The sequence below is a fragment of the Mus pahari genome, chromosome 21 (genome assembly GCF_900095145.1).
Source record: "Mus pahari chromosome 21, PAHARI_EIJ_v1.1, whole genome shotgun sequence".
Taxonomy (NCBI): domain Eukaryota; kingdom Metazoa; phylum Chordata; class Mammalia; order Rodentia; family Muridae; genus Mus; species Mus pahari.
In genome coordinates, this window is record NC_034610.1 from 27,073,802 (window position 1) to 27,086,900 (window position 13,099).

The 13,099-nt window shown below is 52.6% G+C and overlaps 1 protein-coding gene and 1 pseudogene across 1 annotated transcript in view; both read right to left on the reverse strand.

Annotated features, from left to right (window-relative positions):
- The window catches only part of LOC110337958 (pyridoxal kinase-like), an 11,877-nt gene extending 2,552 nt beyond the window's left edge, over positions 1-9,325 (reverse strand). Inside the window, exons 1-7 of the mRNA XM_021221107.1 lie at positions 9,307-9,325; positions 8,965-9,069; positions 6,927-6,973; positions 5,414-5,499; positions 4,282-4,336; positions 2,518-2,629; positions 1,514-1,650 (exon numbers count right to left, since the gene is read on the reverse strand). Of these exons, the coding sequence (XP_021076766.1) occupies positions 1,514-1,650; positions 2,518-2,629; positions 4,282-4,336; positions 5,414-5,499; positions 6,927-6,973; positions 8,965-9,069; positions 9,307-9,325 (561 nt within the window). The remainder of the gene's footprint in view (positions 1-1,513; positions 1,651-2,517; positions 2,630-4,281; positions 4,337-5,413; positions 5,500-6,926; positions 6,974-8,964; positions 9,070-9,306) is intronic.
- On the reverse strand, positions 588-1,385 carry LOC110338444 (annotated as a pseudogene).
- Positions 9,326-13,099: the final 3,774 nt, after the last annotated feature.

Below are 13,099 nucleotides of genomic sequence, written 5' to 3' on the forward strand. Positions count from 1 at the left end.
TTTTCTGCCATATACAAGAAACATCTAGTTAAGTTTAGCTGTGCTTGAATCCTGGCCAATTCCTTCTCTTCTTGTCTACAGGCCACCCAAGGACAAACCTTGTAGCAGAAGCTCAGGTAGAATGACCTGGCTGACAGCTATCCCTGATGAGGTTTGTGAGCATCCAAGGGACCATTTGAGTCTTCTTTCTATACCTATGACCAAGACAACTATTCTCCTACCCAACTATTTGCTTGACTACCTGCTCTGCCCCCTCCCTGAGAGGTGAGATGGGGGCCCCAGCCTAAGAGTGTCCCTTTCTTCTCCACCAAGTGTAGGGTCAGCCAAGGCTCTTCTTTTAGCTCAAGACCCAGAGGAGTCAGATGTTCAAGAATAAAAAGGGGATCCAGCAGGAATTGGGAGCCAATCTATCTGAATTAAAAGCATCAGTCCATTTCCCAGCCTCAGTTGTATACAGGGAAGAATCTCAAAAGCAGTAAAGAGCCAAGCAAGCTTGGGCAGATTCCTGTACCACCACTTCCCAAATCCCGAAGGACCCAGTGTTCCTTTGGCTAAGAACTGCAGGGCAGAGACTGGGCAGGCAAAGCCTATCTTCCAGGCTGGAAATGATTGTGGAGCTGTTCTGCCTGCATCTTCAGCTGCTGGAATTCCTCTTGAATGAAGTCTGTGAGGGCTTTCTGCATCTCCACCAACATGCCACAGTGGCAGGATAATGGGGTTTAGATGACACTCAGCAGTCAGCCGTCCAATTCCTACCCATTTGAAGTGCAGAACTCATGTTTACTTTCCCTTCTGGGAAGATGTGCATCCAGTCCCCATGGTTAAGCTTCTCCAAAATGAAGTCCATCCCTTTCTGGTAGACACCATCTCCTCGACACACAGGCACACATTTGCCCAAGCTGAAGAAATGGGAGTGCAGTTCCTTGGTGAAGCAGATGTCTGCAGCTGCTGGGGTCCAACGCATCAACTTCAGGTTCCAGATGTGGCGGAGTTTTAGGATCCCCCAGAGATGAGGGTCATCCATGCAAGACTGGTGGTTGGAGACGGTGATAAGGGGGGTTGCAGGGCCTCGGTTCTCAATGAGCTCATACAGCACTTCCTTGTTGTGCACGGTGAGATGGTTCATGTACTCCGCCTTGGCTGGTGCTGCAATTCTGTGGAGTGGAATGTTTTATTCGGTTCAACGCTGAGGCAGGCGTGGGGCCGACTAGGTCTGTGGAGGTATGAGAATCCTGAGACAGATGTTCTGAGGGGCTCCAGGGCACCCAGGAAAGTTGAAGCGAACCTCCCATGATGTCTTATTTCTGATGTCACTACTACCCAAGATTGGGATAAGTGGAACAGACTGACAGAGTGCCTTCTGGGCCTGTGGTCAGCTGTACCATCCCACAGATCCTCGGCTCAGACCCAGGCCCCACTCACCTGCTCCTCTCTCACAGTTAGAATCATAGCACACTATCTCCCCACCAGGAGTGTGAGGGAATGGTGGGGAGGAGCAACAGGTACAACTGACCTTGAGATTGTCCGGGTGCTTGTGTGTCCATGCCAGAAGCATGGCAGTGAAGAGGTCCCCTGTGCCCACAAAGACAGCATCCACCTTGTACATCTCCATCCGGATGCACTGGGTCACCGTGGAGCCGTCAGTCTTCCCTGGGGGAGGACATGAGCCAGGTCACTGGGTCTGAGACTTCTCAGCCAGACACTGGTCACCCCTACAGTAAGAACCTGTCAGCCCAACCTGTCCCCACATCTCTGAAGTGACAGGAAGGTCAGCACTGCCCATTCTTCAGAGGGTCACAGAGGCAATATTGTATCCTTCAGTATCTCTGGGACTCGTGTGGAGTGTCATAACCACTCTGCCTCCACTGTCCCAAAGGAGAGTCAAACACTGGTCCCTAGAAGATGTCCTCAGCATGGTGTTGAACACTCAGTGTGCCAGGAACTGCCTGGATGCATTGCCTGTCTGTGTCTACATGCATGTGTGCAGCACACAAGCATTCAGATACACAACCCTAGACCCTTGTGCATCGAGAATGCTCACTGGAGCCAACATGTGTGTGGACTTGAGGTTCCTGACAGCCAGTGACTCAGCTCTGTGCATTGTAATACTGTTCAAACAATTCACTAAGGTGCTGCTTGTATAAGCAGTCACCACAGCCCAACAGATATCTACACCCTCTGGCCATCTGGGCCACAGAAGCCAGACACAGCTGGCTTCTGGAATAGGCCACAGGCCCACAGTAGGGGATATCACCAGACATGAGAGCTTGCCAATTCAGGCACTGCATGGATACCTGAGCATCGGGAGAGTGGGGGTGGGCAAGACTGCTCATGTCCACAATACCCCATCCAGTCCCACCAGGCTCCACAGAGCCCGGTCCTGAGCCTGCCTTCTATCTGTCTGACTCTCCTGGGGGACAAGAGCAACCAGCCCCTTGCTGACCCAGCATGAGCTTCTTCCTGTTGGGCCCCAAGCATCCTCTGAGGCCTGAATGCCATGGTGGGACAGGCACTTACGCATCCTCTGGCTGCCCAGCGTGATCAGGTAGTCGCTGCCCTGTGGGGAGGGCAGGTCAGAGCTGGTGATGACCACAGTGTCAGGACCCATACAGTGCAGCAAGTCCATCACCTGCCAGCAGCAAGGGAGAGTGTCAGCACCCACACACTGGAGCTCTTCCTAACAGGCAAGCTTCCCAAAGGCACAGGGAGACAAGCCCCGGTAGGCCACTGTCCTCTCTGCAATTAGAGATGGAGCATCCAGGCATGACCAGCATGCTTGATGGGCTTGCGGAGAACCTGGAACATTGCAGACACATGGCCAAGCCCGTGCCCAGCCACCTGCAGTCAGACCATTGAGAGTTGAGAGTTATGAGGAATGGAGGGGGTCGCACCCCAACTCCTGAGGGCCCAGGAAGCTAGTCATATCCACCAATGAGGAGCAAGCTTCCCTCCAAGCTGGCTTGTATTGTTTTGTTGTTGTTTATTGATTGATTGGTTGGTTGATTGAGACAGGATCATGCGATACAGTCCTGGCTGACCAGAACTTGTATGTAGACCACACTGGTCTTGGACTCAAAGAGAGGTCACTGAATCTTTCTTTTAAATGCTGTGAGTCACGGCACCAGGCTCAAGCTGGTTTAAGCCTGACGGATGCCCCAGTCTGCATCACCATCCTCAGAGGGCACACTCCAGGGTGCCTATACAAGTGGATCGAGATGTGGACTTAGCCACTGCCCACTCACAGAGGGAGATGGCATACTACACACACTGTACTCTCTAGGGCCACAGAGGGTGAACAGGATGACTTCAGCGGTGTATGGAGCTGCTTGGGTGTGACGCCCATCATGGGGCTGGGGGGTGGATCAACACTTAAGAGCACAGCTGCTCTTGCAGAGGACTCAGGGTCAGTTACTAACACCACCATGGAGGCTCTCAACTGTCCTTAACTCCAGTTCCAAGGGTGTCTGAGACCCTCTTCTGACTGAGGAGCCACACATGGTGCACACACACACACACACACAGGACAACACACACAAGATACAGATAAGTAAGTCTTTAAAAATAGAAGATGCCCATCAGCCCTGGACATGCAGCTCACAGGCCCAGTGCGGAGCTGCCACCAGACATTTCTGGGTGGTTCCTTCCTGCAGGCTGCTTGTTTCTGGGTGGGAATTCAAGGTAACCAGAACAGTGATGGGACATGATGATGGTGACTCAGGTGGCTGGCACACTGCGGGCTGTGAGGCTCAATAGATGACATCATGTCCAGAGCTCACACAGTACCTAGCACACAGTAGGCACTCACCACACACACTGACTGCCCTGGGCCGATATATGAAAAGGCACACCGTATACGGAGGCCACGGCTGAGTGGACCACAGACCCAGAGTCTTAGAAGGATGAGTGTTGTCCTATAAAGCATGGTGACAGCTGGGCATGGCTGTGTCATGAGGAATCTGAGGCCATGAGCTAACACAGCACACTCATAGCAGAAGAAGCTGGAGGTGCAAGGAAGGATCTGCGGGCCGTAGAGGGAGTGCACCCTGCCTGCCCCTGCATTTTGGACCTTCAGTCTCCAGAGCTGAGAGAGAACACCTTGCTGTGGCAGCTGTAGGTCACAGACACATGGTGGACTGAGTATAGAGCTGGCTGACAGAGGTATCAGTCAGTTACAAGGTGCTCATCACAGTCGGGGTCAAAGCTTAGTATCCCTCAGGTGTCCATCCCTTCCTGAAAACGGGTGTCTGTCTTCTTCCCAGTGAACAGGGCAGTGTGTGGAGCTCTCCTTTCCTCAAGTGCTTCTTCCTGGCTGTGGATTTTTCTGCCACTCAGCAACCTGGAACACAGATGGGAGGGGTGAGCCAGACCCTACAGTGCAGCCATCCTGACGTCTGACCTACATCCCCACAGAGTCATCGCAACATCTACTGGCCGTGAGAACCAGGCAAGGCCTGAACATATAATGAGGTGGGAAGGCCAAAGGTAAAGTGTGTGATATGGGAAATTGTATACATGGTGATGCTCCAAACAGTGGTGAACCCTATACAGGACCGTAGTCAGAAACAGACCTACACCCCCACTGACCTCCACCACAGCTCAGTCAGGGAACCAATATTCAAGGAACTCTGAGGGCCAGAAAGACCAGCACTCCCCACTGTCTGCCTCAGCCTGCTGGAAGCAGAGGGCCCTCAAAGAGATGCTATTGTTACTTGAGAGGCCCTTAGCTGGTCAGACTAGCAACACCCACCAGTGGGTGTATACAGGGCTTGCAGGACCCTGCTCACAGGTAACTGCTGGATAACTGGCAGTGGTTTTTTTTTTTGGATGCTGGCTCTGCAGCTAATCAGGTCCATGTGAGCTGAGCTCTGAGAGAAATCTGTGGCCTGCAGCTCCACCTGAGCCTTCCCAGCCACATCAGACCTCAGTGAGACATGTATAACTCTTTGTGTCTTTGGAGCATCTCGCCAGCAAGGAAGTACTGTGGGCCATAGGATCATGGACCAAGAACCAGAGGGAAGCCGGACGTGGTGGCACACGCCTTTAATCCCAGCACTCGGGAGGCAGAGGCAGGTGGATTTCTGAGTTCGCGGCCAGCCTGTCTACAGAGTGAGTTCCAGGACAGTCAGGGCTATACAGAGAAACCCTGTCTCGAAAAACCAAAAAAAAAAAAAAAAAAAGAACCAGAGGGAAGAGTGCTTGTCATTCCCTAGAGGCAGTGGGAACCACTCCAGGGTTAGGGTCCAGGTTTACAGGCAAGGGCGACATCATCATGCTAGAGCAGGCCAGGCTTTCTTAGGGCCACCTAGGGACCTGAGGGAGCAGATGTGGGGCTGCCAGAGCTCGTGTGAAGACAGGCCCAGGCTCTGCAGGGCTCCTTGTGGCATCTGGTCCTTCTGTCAATGTGGTTACTTACTCTGCCTCAAACTGGTTGGGAGTGATGATGTCAGCCTCGGGTACCACTCTGTTCCTGTACTCGGGAAGGAGATCCTGGGGAACATACTGGAGAGCACAGGAGGCAAAGGAGGAGGCTCACTCCCATGGAAGGAGCCCAGCGGGGGAACAATCCCAAAGCCTGAGGGGACATTACAACTGAGGACCTGTAGACAAGGACAGAGAAGGGCCTGGGGCAGGAGGGGAAGGCCTCAGCTCACCAGAACCTGGGAGGGAGGGAGGGAGGGAGGGAGGGAGGAAGGGAGGGAGGGAGGGGGAGGGGGGAAGGATGGAGGGAGGGAAGGAAAGGGGGAAAGAGGGAGAGAGGAAGGGAGGGAGGGAGCTAAAACCCAGGACCACACAGGGTGACTTAGGCAACATCAGGCCTTCAGGCCCTGCCAGCTGGGACAGGGGCCCACCTGGCTCTGGTAGCCTGAGTCCTGGGGTGTCTCATCTCCACATAAGACATGCCTGATCATCTCATTGTTAATTTATCAATGAAGCATCTCACAGAATAGTACCTCTCTCCCCTGACCCCCCCCCCCATATGGGTTCTTACACTGTAGCCCAGGCTGGCTTAGAACTCACAGCAATCCTGCTTCCTTCCAAGTCCTGGAATTACAGGTGTGACTCACCAAGGCCAGCTCAGAACTGTCTTTACCTTTTGTTTATTATTACCTCCAGGTTGAGGATGGACCCAGGGCCAACACCTCGAAGCTCCTTTCTCAGAATCTGGACTCAGGCTAGCCTCGAACTTGCACTCTTCCTGCCTTAGCCCCCAATCATTAGGATTACAGATGCCCACTGTCAGATGTCTGACACCCGAGTCCCACGTGACACGGAAATAACTGTTTGCTCCCATGATGCTTTGCAGCACTGGTGTGTGGTCCAGGGTTCCGATCTCTGCCCTTGCAGTTAACCTGGAGGTCCTACCCAGATGGACACTGGCTGACTGGCACAAACTGGGAAAGAGCTAAAGATAGATTGGACCACCTGCAAACCGCAACCCCTGGACTTGGGTCTGATCATAGGATCAAAAAATTCTTACCTAATGGTTTGGTGGCTGGCTCACACCTCAGGGGCAGAGTATGTGGCTAGTATGTGAGAAGCCATGGACTTGACCCCAAAGATGTCTTTCCTGGACAGAGGACTATCCTGCAGTCACAGGTAAGAGGCTAGCCCTCCTCCAGTCAAGCTTTCAGGGTAAGCCATCTACGACAGGAGGAACTCATAGGACACACTCCTCTTGCAGACACCCAGAGTTCAGTTCCAGGTGCCTGCTTCAGTGTCCACACCTGGGGGTTGACTGAAGAGCTTGCCCACTGTTGGCAGACTGTTTATGGCTGCCATGGGACACATGGGTAGTCTAGGCAGGCATAGACAGTACACACCTGCCTGTATGGGGCCACCATGGTTTACCTGGGAAGGGGACCCTCACTTGGTTCAAAGCAGATGACAGACCACACGTTAACAGCGAGTGGTGTAAGTCCACTCACCATGGAGCCTTCCCCGTTCCTCTTGTCTCCCATCACAGGGTCACACACTGTGGGTACAGAACATCTGGTCAGCAGTTGATTGCTGTGTGGCTTCCGACTACAGATGTGCACACTGTCTGCTTTTTCTTTTGTTGTTTGAGACAGGGTCTCGGTGTGTAGCCCAGGATAGCCTTAGACCCACAATCTTCCTGTCTCAGCCTCCCATGTAACTGAGAATGCAGGCATGCACACACCATGCAGCTCCACACCCACCTTTTTTTCTTAACTGACAGGCAGGTTTCCATAGCGACTGCCCTACCTGCCATTCACATCAGCAATGCAGGGCTCCGAGCTCCCCATAGCCTCGCCAACTCTTTTCTATTTTCCTGCTACTCTCATGTGTTTTCATTACACTAGCCTAGATGGTGCAAGTTAGCCCTCACAGAGCTTCAATTGTCTAAGGGTTGAGATTTTAGGTGTGTACCACCACGCCCAGCAACATGGCACTCTTAACCTGCTATAAGAAACTACATTGCACTCAGAGTGATGGCTTGTGGATTAAGGATGCTTGGTGTGAAGTCTGAATGTTGAAATTCAGTCCCTGAGATGCACACAGTTGAAAGAATGAACACCCACAAGTTGTCCTCTGACCTCCACACCCATACTGTGGCACTGTGTGTGTGCAGTTGTGTGGACATGGACACACACTGTGGAGGTTGGAATATGCTTGGTCCAGGGGGTGGCACTATGAGGAGGTGTGGCCTTGTTGGAGTGGGTGTGGCCTTGTTGGAGTGGGTGTGGTCTTATGGGAGTAGGTGCGGCCTGTTAGAGGAAGTGTGTCACTTTAGGGATAAGCTTTGTGACTCTCTTCCTAGCCATGTGGAAGGCAGTCTTTTCCTAGCTAGCTTCAGAATAAGAGGTAGAACTCTTAGCTCCTCTTCACCATGTCTACCTGGATGCTGCCATGTTCCTGCCTTGATGATAATGGACTGAACCTGTAAGCCAGCCCTAACTAAATGTTGTCCTTATATGAGCTGCCTTGGTCAAATGGTGTCTGTTTACAGCAGTAAAATCCTATCTAAGATACACACACACACACACACACACACACACTCTCACACACACACCTCAATACTTGAAATTACAACCGGAAACCTGAGAGATGAACATGCTCTAGGAAGAGGCACTCTACCCTCAACCAGTCTTCCTGACAGTATTCCAACATGCTCCTTCCTCTCCAGGGTACCTCTAAGGCTTGTGGGTGCCTAGGGGACGCCACTACCTTCTGGAAAGAAGACAGGACCCAGTTACTGTAGGACCCTCTCGCGAGGAACTCCCTCAGGTCCTCGGGTCACGGGATTCAGGGTGCCCCAGAAACGCGACAGCCAGGCCTTCTTGATGCAAATGCACGAGGCGAGGCAGTTTATTGGCGGAGCTCCAGGTCAACTCGTATCTCACACAGGAGACAGAGGAAGTCGACCTCGAGACCCAAGAGCTAGGGGTTTTTATAGGGTAAGGGGGGGGGGACGGGGAGAATTGGCGCAGTTACATGTGATTGGCTCATTTAAACACAACAAGGTGGTTACAAGTCAGCAGAACAGTACGTGCAGGCTTAGGACAGCAGGAAGTTCCAAAGGGCCCAGGGGTATCAGGGTTGACACAGTACATCTGGGTAATGTATAACTTCAAACTGAGTCTTAACAAGCAGGGGGGAAGTTCACAAAGAAAGGTGAGTTTACAGCTTTTCCCCGGAGGAGCTGTATGGCTCATTTATGGCGTAGGGGTCATAAGCTATCTTTTGGTAAACATTCCTGGCTTTTAATACCAGAAAGCAGGGCCTGGCGGGCCATCCAGCTGTTATCCCTTTTCTAGCTGTCAGGTAGAAGGACATAAGGCTTCCTGCACCAGTCTGAGTTTAAGATGAGCCAGTCCCAGAGGTAATTAGTAACTCAGGCTGAAGGCAAAAGAACAAAGAACTCTTCTTAGGTATCTAAGAAACAAATTGAGTTGGGGTCCCACATTACGAGCCCAGCAGGATGGGGACCCTAGCGATGCTCACCGGTGAGCACGTAGTCATACTTAGTGACACTATTTGTCTTGAGACCTTCATACAGCTCATGCAGTTCCTGGGATGTCAGCACCTGGCCCTTCCAATGGGCATAGCCTGCAGGAAGAAAACACGCTAAGCGTGGATGGAGGACTCCAGGCTTCCCTGGTGGACATCTCAGTTGTGAGGAGACCCAGTAAGCTGCTCTTCTGAGGGCTGGCCTTAGCCCCAGACTGGATGCTCTGGGCCCAGTGCCTCAGTGGTTCCCCAATACCCAAAGCAACCCTGTTCCTACACTGTGGGACTGAACACGGGTCTCCACCCTCTGAAGCCTGGCTCCTATCAAATCAGTACACGGCAGTAGAGACTCCATGCCCAGAAGATGGAACGTGTGTCGGAAGTCATGGGCACACACAGCTATTTGTTTCTCTATTCAACGGGGCATCTCAGGGCAGCCCACCCAGTCCCTACCCCTGAGCCCATTCTGTTTTTTTGTTGTTGTTGTTTTGTTTTGTTTTGTTTTTTTAGAGATTTATTTATTTATTATATGTAAGTACACTGCAGCTGTCTTCAGACACTCCAGAAGAGGGAGTCAGATCTTGTTACGGATGGTTGTGAGCCACCATGTGGTTGTTGGGATTTGAACTCAGGACCTTCGGAAGAGCAATCAGGTGCTCTTACCTGCTGAACCATCTCACCAGCCCCCCTGAGCCCATTCTGGTTCCCAGTCTCCTCTATGTGTTTCTAGCCACCAAAGCCAAGTTGACCGTCACCTGACACCCCTGGCAGGTAAGAGCTCTCCTGTCCCCTCCCACTCTCTCCCACAAATCAAATCCCCACCAAAACAAGTCATGGGTCAAATCCTAGCAAGAGCCAAGCATGAGCAAGAAACAGTCTGGCCCAGGCATACAACCTGCCCTTCTGCCTGATGTGGCCAGGACCCCAGACCTCCAGGACCTTTCTTGACATGCAGGACACCTATTCTACAGAAAAATAGATGCCAGGTGGGGCCAATCATTGACACCTGAATCATTGACCCTGAATCTCACCAAAACAAACTATGTCCTGTAACCTCTCCCAGCCTTGAAGCAGGCTGATTCAGACTGCCACCACTGAGAATGAGACCACCTGGGGTGGAGCCTTCTGACCTAGATGGCTCTATTGTTCTGTCACCTACCTGCTCTTCTCCAAGACACTGCTACCTGCTGAGAGGCCCTAGAGATGTTCAGGAGACAGCAGATTGCCTATAGGCTGGTGACAGGCTACAAGAATAGATCTGCAGCCGGGGCGTGGTGGCGCACGCCTTTAATCCTGGCACTCAGGAGGCAGAGGCAGGCGGATTTCTGAGTTCAAGGCTAGCCTGGTCTACAAAGTGAGTTCCAGGACAGCCAGAGCTATACAGAGAAACCCTGTCTCGAAAAACCAAAAAAAAAAAAAAAAGAATAGATCTGCAGGGGATGGGCCTCTCCCTTATATAAGCACAGACTCTTAGTAAATTTGGGGACCTTGGACAGAAATATGTCTTGGCCTCCATTATTTCTCTCGCCGTTTTCTCCCATACAGCTCCTGCCTCCCACTCAGGAACTCAGTTAGTGTGGCCGCAGGTGGCTACAATGTCCATTCAGCGTCCCCAGCCTTCCAGGTACACACACAGCCCCCTCTAAGGTACCCAGGTGTTTTCAGTGCCTATGGAGCACCAACTGGAGCACAGCATGATTGTGATTCCCCCACAGCCGGGCAGTGATCCCTCCCAGAATGATGGTGATCCCACACAGCACGCTTCTCAGAACTAAATTCAACCGTACAGTTCAACACATCCAAGCTATATCTTTTAAACACACATAATAGTCTCTCAGAGCAGCAGTGAGAGTCAAGGGGTCCATGCAGTTCACGGGAGGCCCTGGACCATCTGGGACTTCAGATGCATGGGCGCTGAGCAGCCACTGACCATGGAGGCCCACTGTCAGCTCCTATCTGAGGCTCCTAGCTCCCTCCCTATTTAAAACCCATTACACTCAGAAGTGTGTTAAATCCTCTGAGCTTCTACAGTCAGCTGGTGACCACTTTGAGCTCCTGAAGTCCCCTTAGTGCTCGCTCAGAGCAGTGCCAGGACAGGCACTATTAAACACCTGATGGCTTTGCTCTCTTGCCAGCACAGAGAACAGGGAGAGCTACACTCACCATGGACGCCAGAGGCCCAAACAATGCAAGGGGCTTCCAAGGACAGAACCCTTTAGCAATAAGCAGTGCTGTCTTTGGGTCCCCAGAACAAGACACACACACATACACACACACACACACACACACACACACACACCTTCCCCTGGTGCTGGGGCGGAGTCTTGAGCCACATGGGGGCTCTCCCATGCACAAGGTATTGTCATGGTGGAGAAGCACACACATGCAGGTCACCAGCTGACTGCAGGGGGACACAAGAGCACTCGCGGGACTTACCTCTTCAGCTCCTACCACAGCAGGTGCCATGGCTGCCAGCTTAGCAGACGAGGAAGCTGGGGCAAAGAGAAGCTTTCCCACCTGTAAGCTCTAGAACATCAGGCATGCAGATCAGCATGGTGTGAGGGTACGTCCTGCACAGAGTGGCTCTTCTGGGATCCACCCCCACCCCATGCCCATCTCAAGAAGTGGTGACTACTCCCCCAAGGCCAGGTTACAGGCCAAGCTCAGGTCCGCCATGACAACCATCTTGAAGTCCTACCTGCATGGTTTGAAAACTGCACAGAGTTCACGGCATCAACTTCAAATCCCAAACCCTGCAGAACAAGCAGACGAGCGTGACAGTGTCCTTCTGTGACCCCTAGGACCCAGAGCAGGAGTCCCCTCCATTGCTGGAGTCCCAACTTGAGAAAGGTAACAGGAGACCAGCCAGGTGGTAGAGCCCACCAGGCAGGACAGCAGGGTGGGAACATGAACCCCTGCCCAGGCCAGCCACATGTTTGCATTTCAGGGCCACTCAAGCCTGGCCATGGGTCTCCTTGGTTCAGTCACTCAGGAAACTTGCCCAAAAGACCGGGGTGGAGACACCCCTCCCCCTTGCCTCCGTGCACTGAAGAATGCAGCATCCCCAAAGAACTCCCTGGTGGCCAAAGACCCCCCCACACACACACACCGCAAGCACCTGTCTGTCCAGTTAGGAAACAAAGCCATGTTAGTTTCCAAACCCACCCCTGAGGGGGTAACAGACCCAGCAGGGTGGGTCAAGTTAACTGGCCTCTACCGCACTCTCTCCCTCTTTCCTTGTCAACCAGAGAAAGGACTCAAGTCAGGGCCGAGGTCCCCCAAAACAACCACATGTACTGATCAGTTTGCCGCTCTGAATGGCCTCTTATAGCTCTTATGGGAGTTATCCAGATGGGGCAAATGGGCCTCCTGAGACACTGCGCAGACCGAGGCTCTGTGTGCTCAGCTGTTCATCCTTAGCAGAAAAACAAGCTCACTACACCAAATTAAAGTTGTGGACCTCAGAGTCTACTTAAAGCCATCACTGATTTTTAAAAGCTTTTTATTTTAAAGGAAGAGGCCAAGATGGGGGGATTCTGTAGTCTGTATAGTGTTCAGATGCTTGCCCACAATTCCAGTGCTGGGCAGGATTCCTGCGTTTCAGTGGCCTACCTACCTAATTGGTGAATTTCAGTCCAGTTAGAGACTCTGTGTCTGGCTGGGGTTTGCTTCTCAGCCCAGTGTGACCCGCTGGAGGCAAGGCTTCCTGACCTGCCTATGAATGAGACCAACTGGACAGCCCCATCTGTGGAGAAGCCTCAGGCTGTCCCCCGCAGTAAAGCACCCCACCACAGCCTCTTATACTTCCTCCCTCCCACTGTCAGGGCCACCAATGCCCCCAGAAGAGTGCAAGAGGCAACCAGGAAAGACAAAGTTAAAACACAACTCGGGAAGCTGGCCTTTCCTACTTCCTGCTGCTCAGGCACCAAAGCAGGATCCTCCCCTGCCCCTCAAGCAACCCTCAGACCCCGCCCATGCCCACGCCCCGCCCCCTCCTCTCCAGCAGTGACGCGTGCTGTGCTGGGGTGGCTGCCGGTGGGCAGGTGATGCACACCCCAGGGGCCTCTTGCCCGCCCCCACTGCTGCATCACCAAGCCTCCAGCAAAGAGGCTCAGGCAGCCTTAAGCCT